Source organism: Physeter macrocephalus, chromosome 3 (assembly GCF_002837175.3).
Source record: "Physeter macrocephalus isolate SW-GA chromosome 3, ASM283717v5, whole genome shotgun sequence".
In the NCBI taxonomy this organism is placed as follows: Eukaryota; Metazoa; Chordata; class Mammalia; order Artiodactyla; family Physeteridae; genus Physeter; species Physeter macrocephalus.
Genome location: NC_041216.1, coordinates 16879273 through 16894910, shown reverse-complemented (window position 1 = coordinate 16894910; position 15638 = coordinate 16879273). Strand labels below are relative to the sequence as shown.

The 15638-nt window shown below is 45.0% G+C and overlaps 2 protein-coding genes across 4 annotated transcripts in view; one reads left to right on the top strand and one right to left on the bottom strand.

The window, feature by feature from the left end:
• The window catches only part of KDM1A (lysine demethylase 1A), a 64409-nt gene extending 55196 nt beyond the window's left edge, over nt 1-9213 (top strand). For both annotated transcript variants that reach the window (XM_007117902.3, XM_024125263.3), the window contains 6 exons: nt 2266-2398; nt 3967-4154; nt 4572-4686; nt 6880-7007; nt 7698-7844; nt 8706-9213. In XM_007117902.3, coding sequence (XP_007117964.2) covers nt 2266-2398; nt 3967-4154; nt 4572-4686; nt 6880-7007; nt 7698-7844; nt 8706-8891 — 897 coding nt within the window. In that variant the 3' untranslated portion in view covers nt 8892-9213. The remainder of the gene's footprint in view (nt 1-2265; nt 2399-3966; nt 4155-4571; nt 4687-6879; nt 7008-7697; nt 7845-8705) is intronic.
• A 1905-nt stretch (nt 9214-11118) lies between these two features.
• Nucleotides 11119-15638, bottom strand: part of LUZP1 (leucine zipper protein 1) — a 105400-nt gene continuing 100880 nt past the window's right edge. For both annotated transcript variants that reach the window (XM_024125747.1, XM_007117904.3), the window contains one exon: nt 11119-15107. In XM_024125747.1, the coding sequence (XP_023981515.1) occupies nt 14952-15107 (156 nt within the window). In that variant the 3' untranslated portion in view covers nt 11119-14951. The remainder of the gene's footprint in view (nt 15108-15638) is intronic.

The following is a 15638-nucleotide window of genomic DNA, read 5'->3' as shown; positions in this document are numbered from 1 at the left end:
GGGATCCTCCCAGACCGGGGCGCGAACCCGGCTCCCCCACATCGGCAGGTGGACACGCAACCGCTGCGCCACCAGGGAAGCCCCCTCATTGTGGTTTTTAATTTGCATTCCTCTGATGACTAGTAATGTGAAGCATCTTTTCATGTGCTTATTGGCCATTTATATGTCAATTATTTGGTGAAAACTCTGTTCAGAGCTTTTGCTTATTTAAAAAAATCTACCGTCACAACATTGTTAATCAACTATACTCCAATATAAAATAAAAAGTTAAAAAAATTAAAAAATTATATTTAAAAAACAGTTTTTTGTCCTCTTGTAAGAGTTCATTATGTTCTGTAAATTCTGGATACAGTTCCTTTGTCAGATTTATATTTTGAAAATACTTCCTTCCAGTCTACGACTGGCGTTTTCATTTTCTAAATGGTACCTTTCAAAGAGCAGAAGTTTTTAATTTTATGAAGTCCTGTTTATCAACTCTTTCTTTAGGCTTTGTGCTTTTTGTGTCCTGAAAAATCTTTGTCTAAACTGGCACTGCAAAAATTTTCTCCTGTTTTCTTCCTGAAGTTTTGTGAGCTTAGCGCTTATGTTAGATCTATGACCCATTTTGAGTTAAATTTTTGTGTATAGTGAGACGTGAGGTAGAGTTCATATTTTTTCATATGGTTATCTAATTAGCTATTCTAGCACCATCTTTTTTCTTTATTTGTTTTGGCACCTTTGTTGAAAATCAGTTCTTCCATTCAATGTCTGTCTATCCATATGCCACTGTCACACTGTCTTGATTACTTTTGCTTTATAGTACATCTTGAAATCAGGTAGTGTAAGTTCTTCATCTTAGTTCTTTTTTGAAAGTGTTTTGACTATTTTAGATCTTCTATAAAGTTTTAGAATCAGCTTATCAGTCTCTACAAAAAAAATACCTTCTGGGATTGTCATCTTAACAATAGTGAGTCTTCTAATCCTTGAACATGGTATATCTCTCCATTTATTTAGGTTTCCTTTAATTTATCTCAGCATTACTTTATAATGCTCAGTGTACCAGTCTTACACATCTTTTGTTAAATTATTCTTAAGTGTTTTCAGTGTGATTTACTCTTGAACTAGTGAGAAATCACCAGGTTTCTTAGATGTTGAATGGACCAATCTCTAAATCTGAGATTTTGGCCAGACTTAAGATTGTATAGAAGTAAATATTATATTTTACTTACATATTTTCATTTTCATTGTACATTTTCCTCGTAAAATTATTTTTACTTCTTTATCTTCAGATTATGTCCTGGTATTCTTTACAATTTGAATTATGGCAAGGATTGCACTTGCTAGTGGTACAAATCTTGTAGAATTTCCAGTTTCTTTATGGTTTTTCATGTAAATACTAAATTACCTCTAGTCACTGATCTATCATTTGATGTTGCAATATGTATTCATTTGTAATCGTATTAAATTTTTAATGTAGGTGATGTGAACTGATCCATATGGGGAACAAATTAGTCAGTCACTAAGTAGTGAGAGTTGTGCTGCCAGCCCAGTATATTTTTATCTAATTCCTAAGAATCGTGGTATATTTTCCCCAGGAGTTTCATGAAATTAGAAATATCAATTAGCCTTCAAAAGTTTCTCTATTTGGAAAATTTTTCAATAATTTCAAAGACATGAAATCATTTTGGGAATTCTTCCAGGCCAAATCTTGACTTCTTTATGGATTATCTTGGGCGAGTCTTTATAATCCTAGATTACCTTCGTCTGGTTTGACCAACTTTAGTTTTGGAAGTCTTCCTCAACTTTAAAACCTGTAAGTTTAAGCCATAAAAACTGATTTTGCTGTTATGTAGAAGAAAATGTAATTAGGATGGTGAATCTGATATCCTACCACATCTATAGCGCATACAAAAGCCAAAGAAACTTTTATGGTATCATCTGAATTTACTGAATAAGCTTCCTTCCCTCTCCTGCCCGCCATGGGTAGTCTGGACTTGGTGGTGTAGGACTGTGATGATAAAAAGTCTATCACAGAAAAAAAGAAACAGCCCTAATCTCACTGCCCAGAGATAGCCATTAGCGACATTCTGGCTTTTTTTCCGTTTTCCCTTTAGTTTCCTGGGGCAGCTGTAGTGGAAGACTGAGTGATTATTCTTTAATTTCTGTCTTAGAATATTGACTTTCCACAAGCTGGTGTTTTTTCAGTGTTATTTTATAGGACTCAATATAAATGGCATAAGTTAGATTAAGAAAGTGTGAAAATATGTCCTTTTCTGTCTTCTTTAGGATGATGACTTTGAGTTTACTGGCAGCCACCTGACAGTGAGGAATGGCTACTCATGTGTGCCTGTGGCTTTAGCAGAAGGCCTGGACATTAAACTGAACACAGCAGTTCGGCAGGTTCGCTACACAGCTTCAGGTACGTCTTTACTGGTAAGATAAATCTCTTACTTTGAAACATGGTACTGATCTTTTGTTGAGTTTGACCTACAGAAAAAATTTTAGGTACATTTCCTGATAGAATGTCTCATAAACTATGATGCCTGAATTTAAAATTTTGCATTTACCAAAGTACTGAGGCTGTAGAGCCTTTAGAGGCTCTGACCCCATCATAGGATAAACCAGAAAATTGGGACAATTTTTAGAGTCTCCAGTTTGTGCATATTAGTTTGGTATTATAGTAAACAGCCAGGGAGTTTGGATCTAATTTTGCTAGGTATGCTCTTAAATACCAGGATTTGGGCCCGTAGGGCTCCAGTGGGACCCACCCCTTGTATTTCACCATCTGCATCCTGGTTTTTGGCTTTTCCTATTCAGGTGGGCTAACTGCTTAGGCTGGTTTCTCATTCTGGGAGCACTTTTGCTGATAGGTTGACTTCAGAGATGGAATTGCCCTGTGATTCCGATGGCAGTAGGCTCTGTGCTCATTATTGCTGCTTTCAGGGTACATTTCATTTGGAGTGCAGAGAGCCCATCATCCACCCACCTTTGGAATTAATAGTCTTGAACTCCTTAAGAAAGCTAGTCACCCCCCCTCTCTAAGGGCTCTCATGACTAGTGGAGATGTGGCCACCAGTCTTGCCCTCCATGGCCCCTTTTCTAGAGTTGCTGAGATCACCACAGATAATTTTTTTAACAACCAGTGAAACAGTTTTTTATTTTAGTTTTCCCTTCAGAGTCAGCTTCTAGCTGCTGGTGTTGAGAAGATCTACAGCCTTAAATAGCCATTTGCAGGCAGGTGGAGAACAGTGAGACTAGCTTTTGTGTCATTTTCCCTAGTTTTGTGGCCACAGAAAATGGGCATGTATGGAGCTCACATACTTATTCTGAGCTATCTATGTATTTTTCAGAAATTATGTAAAGAGACATTTATTGAAGAAAAAATTGAACACAAATGAGGGAAAATTACATTAACTTGCTTTCAGTACCTTTTCTGTGGTCAGCTTTGAGCTCATTCACATCCTGGCAAGCTAAGCATCACCGTGTATTCTCAAGGATAGCATGCTCTGTGGTTTTAGGCTGCATCCCTTAGATCGGCACCACAGGCTTCTGATATAATTCTTCTTTTGGTCCTTAGTGAGCGCCTAACCACAGTGGAAGAGGTATTGGTTCTATCAGGATAGGCATTTTACTCTTAATTTTGGTCTAAATTTACTTAACTTTGGTAAATGATAAGGTCCTATTATTAGTCCAAAAGATCCCCAGTGTATCAGTCAGGAAGGTGGGGTAGTATGGTGGTAGAGATCGAGGACTCTGAGGTTGACTGTTGGGTTTAAATCCTGGCACTTGTTACATGTATGGCCTTAGACAAGTAACTTCACCTCTGCCTCAGTTTTCTTTTGTAGAAAATGAGCAGAACTGACTTCACAGACTTGTAGTAAGAATTAACTGAGATAGCATGTAGATTCTATTGTGCGCTAAATGTTCAATACCCTTGTCAGTATCATCCTTATCACCAGTAAAGCCTTTTTCCTCTAACCTCTCTAGGATGTGAAGTGATAGCTGTGAATACACGCTCCACGAGCCAGACATTTATTTATAAGTGTGATGCAGTTCTCTGTACCCTTCCCTTGGGTGTGTTGAAGCAGCAGCCACCAGCTGTTCAGTTTGTGCCGCCTCTTCCTGAGTGGAAAACATCTGCAGTCCAAAGGATGGGATTTGGCAACCTAAACAAGGTAACTTGCCCTAGGTCCCTCTCTACATACCCAGTGTACAAATACCAGTCTGATTGCCCTCCACTTAGAGAGGAGAGAGGTTTGCGTTTTTGAACATTTTGCTGTGCTCTCAACTCTGTGATATCAGGGTGAGGCCTGTCAGTTCATTCACTTTAGTACCTAATTATGTATAAAGTATCCATGAGGACTGTCTTCTGGGGTCACTTCTCAAACCCAAGCCTATAAAAAGAGAGTGCTAAATGTCTTCCTAAGTAGTACATTTATAATAGGGATTTCTAGGCTTATACTGAGAGTAGATTAGAAGGAACTTATTTAGTAAGGTCTGAGGAAGAAGTACTTCCTTTTGAGGCACAGCTGTGCTTAAAGCCATGCTCTCTGAGTGCTGTCACCAGCTTATGTGCTCCTTTTTTACAATAGGTCGTGTTGTGTTTTGACCGGGTATTCTGGGATCCAAGTGTCAATTTGTTCGGACATGTTGGCAGTACAACTGCCAGCAGGGGTGAGCTTTTCCTCTTCTGGAACCTCTATAAAGGTAACGGCTTTCTAGTTTTAATCTTTTTACATCCTTATAGGAATAGAGAATTAGGAATATTATACCTGCCTTCAAGGAGCTCACAACCTAGTGGGGGATACAGTAAGGAGGATGGCAGCCTCAGAATGGGGCAGGAAGTAGAGGAGTGAGAGTGAAAGCCCAGGGGGCACTGCAAGAGAAAACACAGAAGAAGAAATCAACTCAGCCAGGGGGTCAGGCCCAGGGAGGCTTCCTGGAAAGGGAAACTTGTATTCCTCATTCTCAGACTTTTGTATCTGACTTGTCCCTGAATCTTTGATCACTTTCCCTAGAATGTATTTATCAAGCTCCTACCTCCTGTTTTACATTCTTCTGTAATTGGGTTGCTCTTAGTTCTATATAGAGCTTTTTTTAAAAAAAAAAAGAAGTATATTTAGATCTTACCTCATTCCAAGAAAAGGATGTAAGATATTCTCCTTTGCAGCAGTATCAGGAGGCCTGGCCTTGACAGTGCAGACACATCAGTTAACCAGTTTGACTGACACGTGGTTCTTTCCATCACTCCTCACTTCTGGTACTGAACATCCTTCACATGGCCAGGGCCACTAACTCCACAGAGGAGCCATTTGCTCCCTGAGCACATTGTTTCCAGCAACAGCTGAATGCTCTTTCTCTTTTCTGATCTAGGCCATCAAGTCCTGTCAGGGCCTCACTCTCTCTCTCAGACCTGTTTACTTCTTTCCCACTGCCTACCTCCCAGTCCAGGCCACTCTTACCTCATACCTGTTCAATTGCCAGTAGCCACTGACTGCTATCCCTGCTTCTTTCTTTTTCTTTTTTTTTTTTTTAATTTTATTTATTTATTTATTTATTTTTGGTGTGTTGGGTCTTCGTTTCTGGGCGAGGGCTTTCTCTAGTTGCAGCAAGTGGGGGCCACTCTTCATCGCGGCGTGCGGCCCTCACTATCGCGGCCTCTCTTGTTGCGGAGCACAGGCTCCAGACGCGCAGGCTCAGTAGTTGTGGCTCACGGGCCCAGTTGCTCCACGGCATGTGGGATCCTCCCAGGCCAGGGTCTGGGCGAGGGCTTTCTCTAGTTGCAGCAAGTGGGGGCCACTCTTCATCGCGGCGTGCGGCCCTCACTATCGCGGCCTCTCTTGTTGCGGAGCACAGGCTCCAGACGCGCAGGCTCAGTAGTTGTGGCTCACGGGCCCAGTTGCTCCACGGCATGTGGGATCCTCCCAGACCAGGGCTCGAACCCGTGTCCCCCGCATCGGCAGGCAGACTCTCAACCACTGCGCCACCAGGGAAGCCCCCCGCTTCTTTCTTTTGATGGCTTTCATTATCATGGCCATCATGAAGGCTGAATAATTTAACCCTTCTTTTCTACTCAGCTTCTTCATTGTCCATGCCCTCCCCAGCCTCCAGGCACACTTGTCTGCCCTCCTGGAATCCTAACATGTACCATGCTGTCTTCTACTTTGGGGCCTCTGCATTGTACTGTGCCCTGAGCCTGGGGCGCTTTTATTTTTCTCCTTCTCTTCCTTCCCAGCGTGGCATACTCTACGCAGCTTCAGGGCGTGGCCCAAATGTCACTATTTCAAAGAGACTTTCCAGGACAACATGTATTCCCACTGCCTCAAATGAAATTATGTCTTTGTATTCTTTTCTCTGTATTCTGTGTTTTTATAGCTTTTATCACAGTTCGTAATTATCTCTATGATTATTTTTGTTGTTGTTGATCTTTGGAGTATAGGGTCTAGTTTATAGTTTTTATATCCCTAGCATCTAGTACTGTGGCTATCACATAAGCCTGTTGCACACAGAGTCACGAAATGGGTGAGTAAGGGTGATGATTATGGAAGGGCCTGGGATGACAGCTAAGAGGATGCAGCCCTGGTCATGGAGATGTCTAAGAATTCTGTGCCTAAATATAGGGACACTTGATAGCAAGATCTGAAGTTATATCTTCAGGACTTCTGTATTCTGCCAGGTTATAAGCAGTGAAGTACGAGTCACACTTCACTATGGTTTGCCAGCACCCTTCTGGGGATAGGATTCAAGTTGCTGGCTCAGAAACGTGTTTAGCATGAGTGGTGCATGTCTGTCTATTGGTCATCAGATTTCAAACAGCCAAGAATAACGTGAGACCTGATAAGGAGGTACTTGAGAAAAGTCTGTAGGAAAACCCTGGAATTGTCCTTTCTGTTTCTCTAGCTCCAATACTATTGGCACTAGTGGCAGGAGAAGCTGCTGGCATCATGGAAAACATAAGTGATGATGTGATTGTTGGCCGATGCCTGGCCATTCTCAAAGGGATTTTTGGTAGCAGTGCAGTGCCCCAGGTAAGTAAGTAAGGGGCGGGGGCACACGAGGATCTGTGGTTTAGACTAAAGCAGGGTTTGATGTATCTCGAGTTGCAGCATAGATTCTTGGTCAGGACAGTTTCAGCCAGAATTGTGTGCTGGGTTTACATTAATGCTAATGTTTAGAGTTCATGCCCTAAGTATGGGATTGAGAAAAGCCTCCAGTACAAGGGCCAGGAGATTGAGAAGGCTATTTGCCGCATTTCTTTGCTTGTGTTGTCTGTTGTCTCTACTTGTGGAAGCATCCCCACCCCCAATTCCCCAACCACCTTTCAGACGAAGTGGCCAACTCCCCAAGGGAAGTCTCAAGAGAATCTCTTGAGATTTTTTCTGTTATTCTTTCTTTAGGTCCATTGAACACTTTTAGTCACTTATGATTCCTTTGAGAGAAGGCATATTAATGTTTCATGTGAATTTTAAAAGGGAATAGAGATCAATCCCTGGGTAGATCTCTGGATTCATAGCTGAGAAGGCAATCTGGAGGCTTCCTTGCAGCCTGAAGGCATTTATTTTATTTTATAGCAGCAGCATTTATCACTTGGCTAACTCTTGTGTCTGTTGCCTTTCTCTCACTTGTATCCCCACCCATCACAGCTTTTCCACCTTTCAGAAATGACCGATTTGTCCTTGGTGTCCAGTAATAACTTCCACTCATGGTTTCTCCTTTAGCCCAAGGAAACTGTGGTGTCTCGCTGGCGTGCTGATCCCTGGGCCCGGGGCTCCTATTCCTATGTAGCCGCAGGATCATCTGGAAATGACTATGACTTAATGGCTCAGCCAATCACTCCTGGCCCCTCAATTCCAGGTGCCCCACAGGTGAGAAACTGGCAAACTATACGTGGGCTTATTTGGAAACAGGCCAGTATCCCAGGATTTCAGGGTAAAAATAGTGCCACTGGTTTTCTTTTTAGATTTTAGTCAGTCTTGGACCCTTGGACCCTTTCAGATAACCAAGAGCAGAGGGAAAGGGAAGAGCAATATTATTTGTGTCTAACTTGTTACGTGTCGGCCTTGTCAGTCTAGACAGTCTGTGTTCAGAATGCAAGAGTCCAGAGTAAAAACTAATTACTTTTTCCTTATTCAGATTTTTGTTCCTAAAAAACAAAAACAAAACCATCTTTAATTGTGCCCCATTTTGTACTGGCTTGTAGGATTGTTTTAGGATCCCAATTACTTAGGGGCCTCCAGGACATGCCCCTGAGAAATAACCTAACGTCTTTATGAGTAGTCAGGGTTTCTCAGGACCCTGTGGTTAAGTAAGGCCTGCTCTAAGCTGAGAGGTAGAAGTGTTCCAGAATGAGAACAAGTGCTGTGTTCGCCCTGGTTCAGAGCAGTCGGGGACATCACACCTCTAGTAGGGGATACATTAGGCAAAGGAAGCTCTACAACTGGGTAGCCCCCAGAATTAAACCGATAAATAAGCACAGATGCAGTTAAGCATCACCCTAGAACTAAGGCTGGGCTAAGTTTTATTGCCCCATTTCTACTTCTGTTTGTTCTAGGAAAATGCCTGCTGATAAGGGAGACCGTTTTTGGGAGAATGATGGACCAGTAATGGGATGGGGAGGGCAGGTAGTGAGCCCTCAAAGGCCAACAGGAATTTTGCAGTCTAAACACAACAATAAGGCATATTTGCAGCCTGCTGATTTTCTCTCATTTTTTTTTTCCCTGCAACAGCCTATTCCACGACTCTTCTTTGCTGGAGAACATACAATCCGTAACTACCCAGCAACGGTCCATGGTGCTCTGCTGAGTGGGCTGAGAGAAGCAGGAAGGATTGCAGACCAGTTCTTGGGGGCCATGTATACCCTGCCTCGCCAGGCCACACCAGGCGTCCCTGCACAGCAGTCCCCGAGCATGTGAGATGGATGTGTTCTAAGGGAAGAGGACGATGTGTTTGTGTCTTTTGCTGCATAAGCAAAGCTCTTCTAGCAATATTAGATTCCACTGAGAAACTCACCCTGGCATCTGGGCTCCAGATCAACTGCTAGAGCTCCTGGTGGTCAGGTAGCCAAGGAGGTTGCCTCCTTTAAGTGACTTAGAGCTAGGGAGGCACTTGTCCATTAGTGTGGGAGTCTCTGTTCTTCATTAGGACCGAGGCAAGCAAGTGCTGCGAGAGAACATCTTAGTCTCTTTGTGTGTGGTGGTTTTTTATATTTTGAGAATAAAACTTCATAGAAAATTAGTCTTATCTTTTTGTTTCCCCTTAGGGTTCGAGTTATATATAAGGCAGGGGTGTTACTCCTTTGAAAATGCCAGTTTTATCCGTGTTTAAATAAAGAGGATGTTTATATAAAGGAGAAAATGGTTTGGTCTGGTCAGAAGACAGGATTGAGGGGGGTTCCCATAGAAGCAAAGGACTTCCTGGTCTGTGGGGCTAGACTTCCCCATTGGGATTGTGGGGTGACCGTGTGCCAGGGGTAGGAAGCTGCAGGTCAAGCATATGGATAGTAGGAAACTGAATGAATTTTCAAGATAAGACACAAGCCTTGACACAAAGTTTGGGTGGGCCTCTGGCAGACCATCCTGGCTTTATTCCCCTAGATTCCCTCCATGGGTATGTGCTAACTTTCCACTTCTGTCCAAGGTATTGATAGAAAAGTTTAAGGAGATCTAGGGTTTAGGTAACATAGTGGAAATTTCCTGTTGCTGCTGTAACAAATTATCATAGCAGACTCTGAAGGAAGATTCCATTTCCTTGCCTCTTTCAGCTTCTAGTGACTGTATTCCTTGGCTTTTGGCCCCTCCTCCACCTTAAGAGCACATTACTCCAGTCCCTGCTTCCATCATCACCTTCTCTTGTTCTGTAGTCGGATCTTATCTCCCTCTTATAAGGATACTAGTGATTTCATTTAAGGCCCACCCAGATCTCTCCCCCACCTCAAAATCCTTAATCACATTTGCAAAGTCCTTTCTGCCATGTAAGGTTAAAACATTTTTACAAAAAGGGGACAGTGCCTTTTTCTTCCAAAGGGTTCCTAACAGACTATGTTACTGTAAGTTATGTACATAATCTGCTTCGGGAAGTTGGGTTTTACTCCTGTTAGTCAATTCTTCTCTATAATTAGTTTAAATGAGGTTTTTATTCTTAGTAAGATTTAAGGGACATTACATTGGTGGTCTGACTGGAAGATGAAGATGGAGAGGGCTTTTTCCCTCGTCCTGGAATGAGTGACAACCATGGGAGAAATTTGCATACCAGGATCAGGGCAAGTGGTGTAACTATGATGTAAAGGTGAGAAGAGCATGTAGTAGAAAGTATATTGACTTTGGACCACAACCTATATTTGAATCCTAGCTTTCCCATGAATATTGTTGTTACCTCAGGAGGTTAGGGTGTCTGATCCAGTGGTATGTGGTCTTTGAAGAATTTTTGTTTTTTAAATAAACGACATAGGCAGCTTGGGAGACGACACAGGTTGGGTGTGTGTGTGTGTGAGATGAGGTGTGTGTGTGTGTGTGTGTGTGTGGGTGTGTGTGTGTGTGTGTGAGATGAGGGAAGTGTGTGTGTGTGTGTGTGTGTGTGTGTGAGACGAGGGGTGTGTGTGTGTGTGTGTGTGTGACGAGGGGGGTGTGTGTGTGTGTGTGTGTGTGTGTGTGTGAGATGAGGGAAGAGCCTAAAAGTAAAATGTAGCAATGAGGGCTTCCCTGGTGGCGCAGTGGTTGAGAGTCCGCCTGCTGATGCAGGGGACACGGGTTCGTGCCCCGGTCTAGGAAGATCCCACATACCACGGAGCAGCTGGGCCCGCGAGCCATAGCCACTGAGCCTGTGCGTCCAGAGCCTGTGGTCCGCAACGGGAGAGGCCACAACAGTGAGAGGCCTGCGTACCGCCAAAAAAAAAAAAAAAAAAAATGTAGCAATGAAATAACTGCTATATGATTCTAAGTCCAGTTACATGAGTCTGAGGAAATGTCCTTTCCCAAGCCTCAGCTGTTTCCAGTCCTTACAGCATCAGTAATTGGCTGAGTATTTTCAGTAAATGTAAATGAAATATACTAGCTGCACCAGTGCATAGCAACAGCTGTACACAGAGATGACATCAAGAAAAGGGAAAAATGGCATCACTGACTCACACTCACACAAAGCACATGGAAACTAGGGAGCTTTATTGGTTACATATTGTGCTGCAGAGCCAACAGACAGCATTAGAGCCAGAGGATACATGCAGACAGGCAGCTTCAACTATACACATGCACCCAAGGAGCCCTGAGTCACTGCTCATGGCTTCGCCCTGGTTTCCAGCGACAGGGTCTGGCCTCCTTGGTCCCATGCTTGGAGCAGGAATGTAGGAGAAGCTGCTGCACCTAGACTCCAAGGGGCAGGGGAGAGACCAGAGCACCTGCCTGAGCAAGTAGGTGTGGACCGACAGATACGGATGTGTCCCCTAGCAAGGGGGCCTATAATGTAATAACAGTTTATTTGAGGGCTACTTCCCTAGCCCTCCCAATCTTTAAAATACAAAAAAAAAAAAAAAAAAAATAGACTTTATTCTCTTAAAAATACATTCCATTCAGTACATGTTCTGAGCTGTGAAGCAGCAGGAAAGTAGGGCCCCTTTCCTATGATCTTGGCTGTGAGGCTTTGAGGAGAACCCTGTTGTTCCCCACCCTGGGGTATTTAAAAGGTAGTCCCTAAAAGCAGCTCTTCCAAAGCAGTCTTGTCAGAGTAACGATAAACCCACACCAACAAAGGCAGCTGGGGACCCAAGGGCTGGGTCCCTATTCCTTTACTGGGAAGTGATAGCACATGGCACTAACCCACTAAATATAAAGAACTAAAACTGCCCCAGGATGGCAAGTCCAAGACCAACAGAGAAGCTCCCACACCCCACGAGGGTGATGGCGTCACGTACAGGCCTGCCTGTGGCCGAGGCTGGAATTCTTGGCCCCACTGCAAATCCCTGTGGCCCACCCGGGAACTGTTTCCTTGCTACGCAAAAGCAGAAACAGCCACTTCTCTGCCCACCGTCCCTGCAGCTTTCTCTGGTGGTTTCTAGTACCAGAGTGGTGAGACAGGCGGCGGCATGTGGAGGAGACCAGCTCCTAGCACTGAGCCAGCTCTACTTCCTCCAAGCAAGCAGCTCTGGAGTGCCAGCTTCCCAGACCTTACTAGGAACCCTCCCACACACCATACACCTGCCAGTAAAATTCCGAGTTGGAGCCAAGCTGCAGAAGAGGCTGGTCATAAAAGTGGGTTTGTTGGCTGGGACAGAGGGAATATTTGGCTTGATTAGACAACTATTCAACTACCAGGTCTCCCATTTGGAAGTTTCCTCCAAGACCCCTGATGGTGAGGTCTGGGTCCAGACGGTCACACCTAGGTTGCTTTTCAGAAACAGGCCTTCCAACTTTGGAATTTGACAGCCAGCCTTGCCAGCCATTTGAAGCCCAGAGGAACTGAGCCTCTAGCGTTCACTTGCTATTACAAATATATTTTCTGCAATGCTGAGGACATTTAAAAATAAAATATATTTTACAGCGGCTCTAGAAAGTGTGCAGATTAAGGAAACAAAATATTCATCCTGAAATAACTGTTACAATCAAACCCTATTGCACTCAGATTTTAAGACAGCAGCCCCAGCAAAAGGGCACCATAGCTGTCCCTCTTCCACAGAGCATTCTGGGTGGTGGCAGATGTTGGTGCTGCTAAAATGTGGAAAGATCCAGACTTTGGCACCAGGAGCTACAGCACCAGAATCCAGGGTTCCAACGCCCAAAAAGACAACAATTACTGGCGAGATCTTTGTAGGCATCGTTTGGCGCCCTTCTGTTTCCACCAGCAACGAACCACAGACCTAATTTCCTATAGCCTCAGTTGACCGCCACAGGGGTCTGTTTCCTTTGGACTCTCAGGGTTGACAACCAGTTAAGAAGAATGGCAGGGAGGCTACAAGTGATAGGTTGCAGCCTTGAGCCAATGACCCAGGAAAAGCAGCAGGAAGAGATTTTGAAAACAGCATCTTGAGTATCTGAGGCAGCAATGTGAAGAAAAGGCAAGCCACATGACAAATGCCCTTAGATTGGCAAAACTCCAGAAAGTGGAAGTATAAGCAAAACACTCCTGTCCGTGAAAGTCAGGTAGGTGCTCCCCAAGCCTCCTCCAGGATCGCCAAATCTGATGCAGACAAGGGAGGGGCGAACGCTGGTTCCCACCCTGAGCGGAGGCAGAGAAGATTCAAGAAGCACTGGAACAGGAGATACACACCTTGTGCTGTGGAAAGCACGTGGCCTGCTGTGTGGCACTGGGCAAGGTTGGTGTTGAAAAGGGTCGCAGAGACCATCTAACCTCACCCTTTCACTTTATAAACTGGAAAAGTGAGGCCAAGGGAACTTCTCTGAGTTCATCCTCATGACATTAAAACATGGGGAACTGGAAAGAATAAGGCCCAGAAAAACAAAGGCGATGGGAAGGACACATGTAAACCCATTTGGACAATACCTTCCACGAGTGAGAATCACCCCCCACAGGGAGGAAACAGAAAAATCTTAGAATGCCAGATTTAGGATCCTTAGAGACCATCCATTTCAAAGAACTCATTTTACAGATAGGGAAACTGAGGCCCCAAGAGGACAATGACTTGCCCAAGGTCACATAGCAAGGAAGTACAAAGCCATGAAGAAAATTCAGCTTTCCTGACTTCCACTCTAATGCTCTTTCACTATGAAGGAACAGTGTCTGCTTCATAAAGGTAGCCTTTGAAAGGGGATCCCTTCTTTGAACTGAGAGAATCCTTTAGAAAAAGCAGTGCCAAGAATGTATGGTTCCTTCTGGTATAAGGAATCTAATCAATTTTTCTTTATGTGGCTTCCTGAAAGGTTTGCTGCATTTTGAATTGTATGAATCTAGGGCCCTTGATGGGCACGTATTACCTTTCCTCCAATGAAGTCATCATAACGATAGTTGCTTTGCAGAAATCATGGGCCCACTTCTGTAGGAATGCATCAGCTTGGTAAAGTGCGATACCTCCTCCACGGGGGATGAGGAGGAGGAACAAAGTCCATGCCTTTCATGGAGCCATTGCTTTGTTGAGTGACTAAGGGGAAATCGCTTCTTCCTGTCTACTTTCCCCCGTGCTGGCGCTTCCTAGAAGGCAGTATGCTGGGTCAGGCCCAGGTTAGTCTGGGAGTATTCCAAAGGAGAAAACAACAAAGTCAGCCTGAAGTCTCCAGCCACAGGAGAAGAGCAGGCCAGGCCAGCAGCATGTTGGTGCCCAGGGAAGGAGATGCATGAGGCTCGTGCACTTCCAGGTGCCTTTGGAAGGTGAACAGAGAGCCAGGGTTGGGGGGGTGGGGGTGATGTCATTCCAGTAGGTGGGTACCCGTGTGCTCTGCCCGCAGGAAAACAATGGTCAGCCCGGGGGCCAGGTCAGAGAAACTTCAACCTAAAGGGTAGTTCCATAAACCCCTGTAAAAGTCTGAGGAACTCCACAGGGGAAGAAAGGGAACCCCCTAGATGGAGCTGATGGCTGGTAGGTGCATAGCCCCCTGGGGCAAATGAGGAGTGAATTGGATGCGGTGAGGAGACTAAGAAATCAGAACATGAACCACAGAAGGGGTTGCTGCCCTATGACACAGAACCCACCAAGAAGTAGAGAAGAGATTTGGCTGCTGTTGTGTGGTGGGGATACAAGGGGTTTCTATGTCTTTCCTCATTTGGGGGCCAGAGTGGCCCATCCTACCTGGGGGACGGGGACAGGGACTAGGAGAGAAGACTCATGCATCAGGGAAGGCTGGCCCTGGGTGACCATGTCCAGCTTGTAGTTTCTGATTCCCTCTGGCCAACTGGCAAAAAATGAGCCACAGCCTGGCTCTCTGCCAGTCTCCCAGCCAAGGCCTGGCTTCTAGCCTGGCTCCTTCACAGGGCAGGAAGGCGCAAGAGCTGAGAAGCAGGAGCAGAGGAGACAGCAGGCCTCACCAGCTGGCTCAGTTCTCCTCGGCACAGGGCCTGTTGGGCCGCGACCGCTCCTCAGCCCGGGATCGCCCAGGCTCTGGCAGCCCCGGCTTTGCAGACAGTTCAGGCCTTTCAAGGGAGTTGTGCAGTCGCCTGTAGACACTGAGTGTGCAGTCGTCACCTTCCTCCTGTGCCAACAGATGACAAAAGTCAGCTGCAGAGAACAATACAGTGAGTAATAAGACACCCTCACTCCCCACCCCAATGGCCCTCTCTAAGAGGGAGATGGGGTGCAGACTGACCACAGCAGAACTGCAAAGGACTGGCCAATATAAAAGTTCCACCTACCAACTCCAAGCTGCTGAGAGGTCCTAGGGTAGACTGGGAGGCTCACAGCTGAACAGGAGCCTAAAAATGGACAGGACCGGGAACAGGGCCACTGGAGTGGGACCTCCAAGTAGGGGCCATTATTACTGGAGTGTTGCACGTGCAGGCTGCAGGCCTCTCAGGGTCAGAGCCATTTGCTCGCTGGAGAGGCAGGGAAGTATGAAAAGGAAGCTGGATAGCTCTTATCCTACTTCCCACCTACAGACTACCAAAAAGCTCACGTATACCTTTCCTACCATATCTCATCTCATGTGCCCCTCACCCTATATTTCTCAGACACCCACAGTTTTAGCTTTATCCAACTTTCTCTGCACTCCTCTTCTACCAGAATT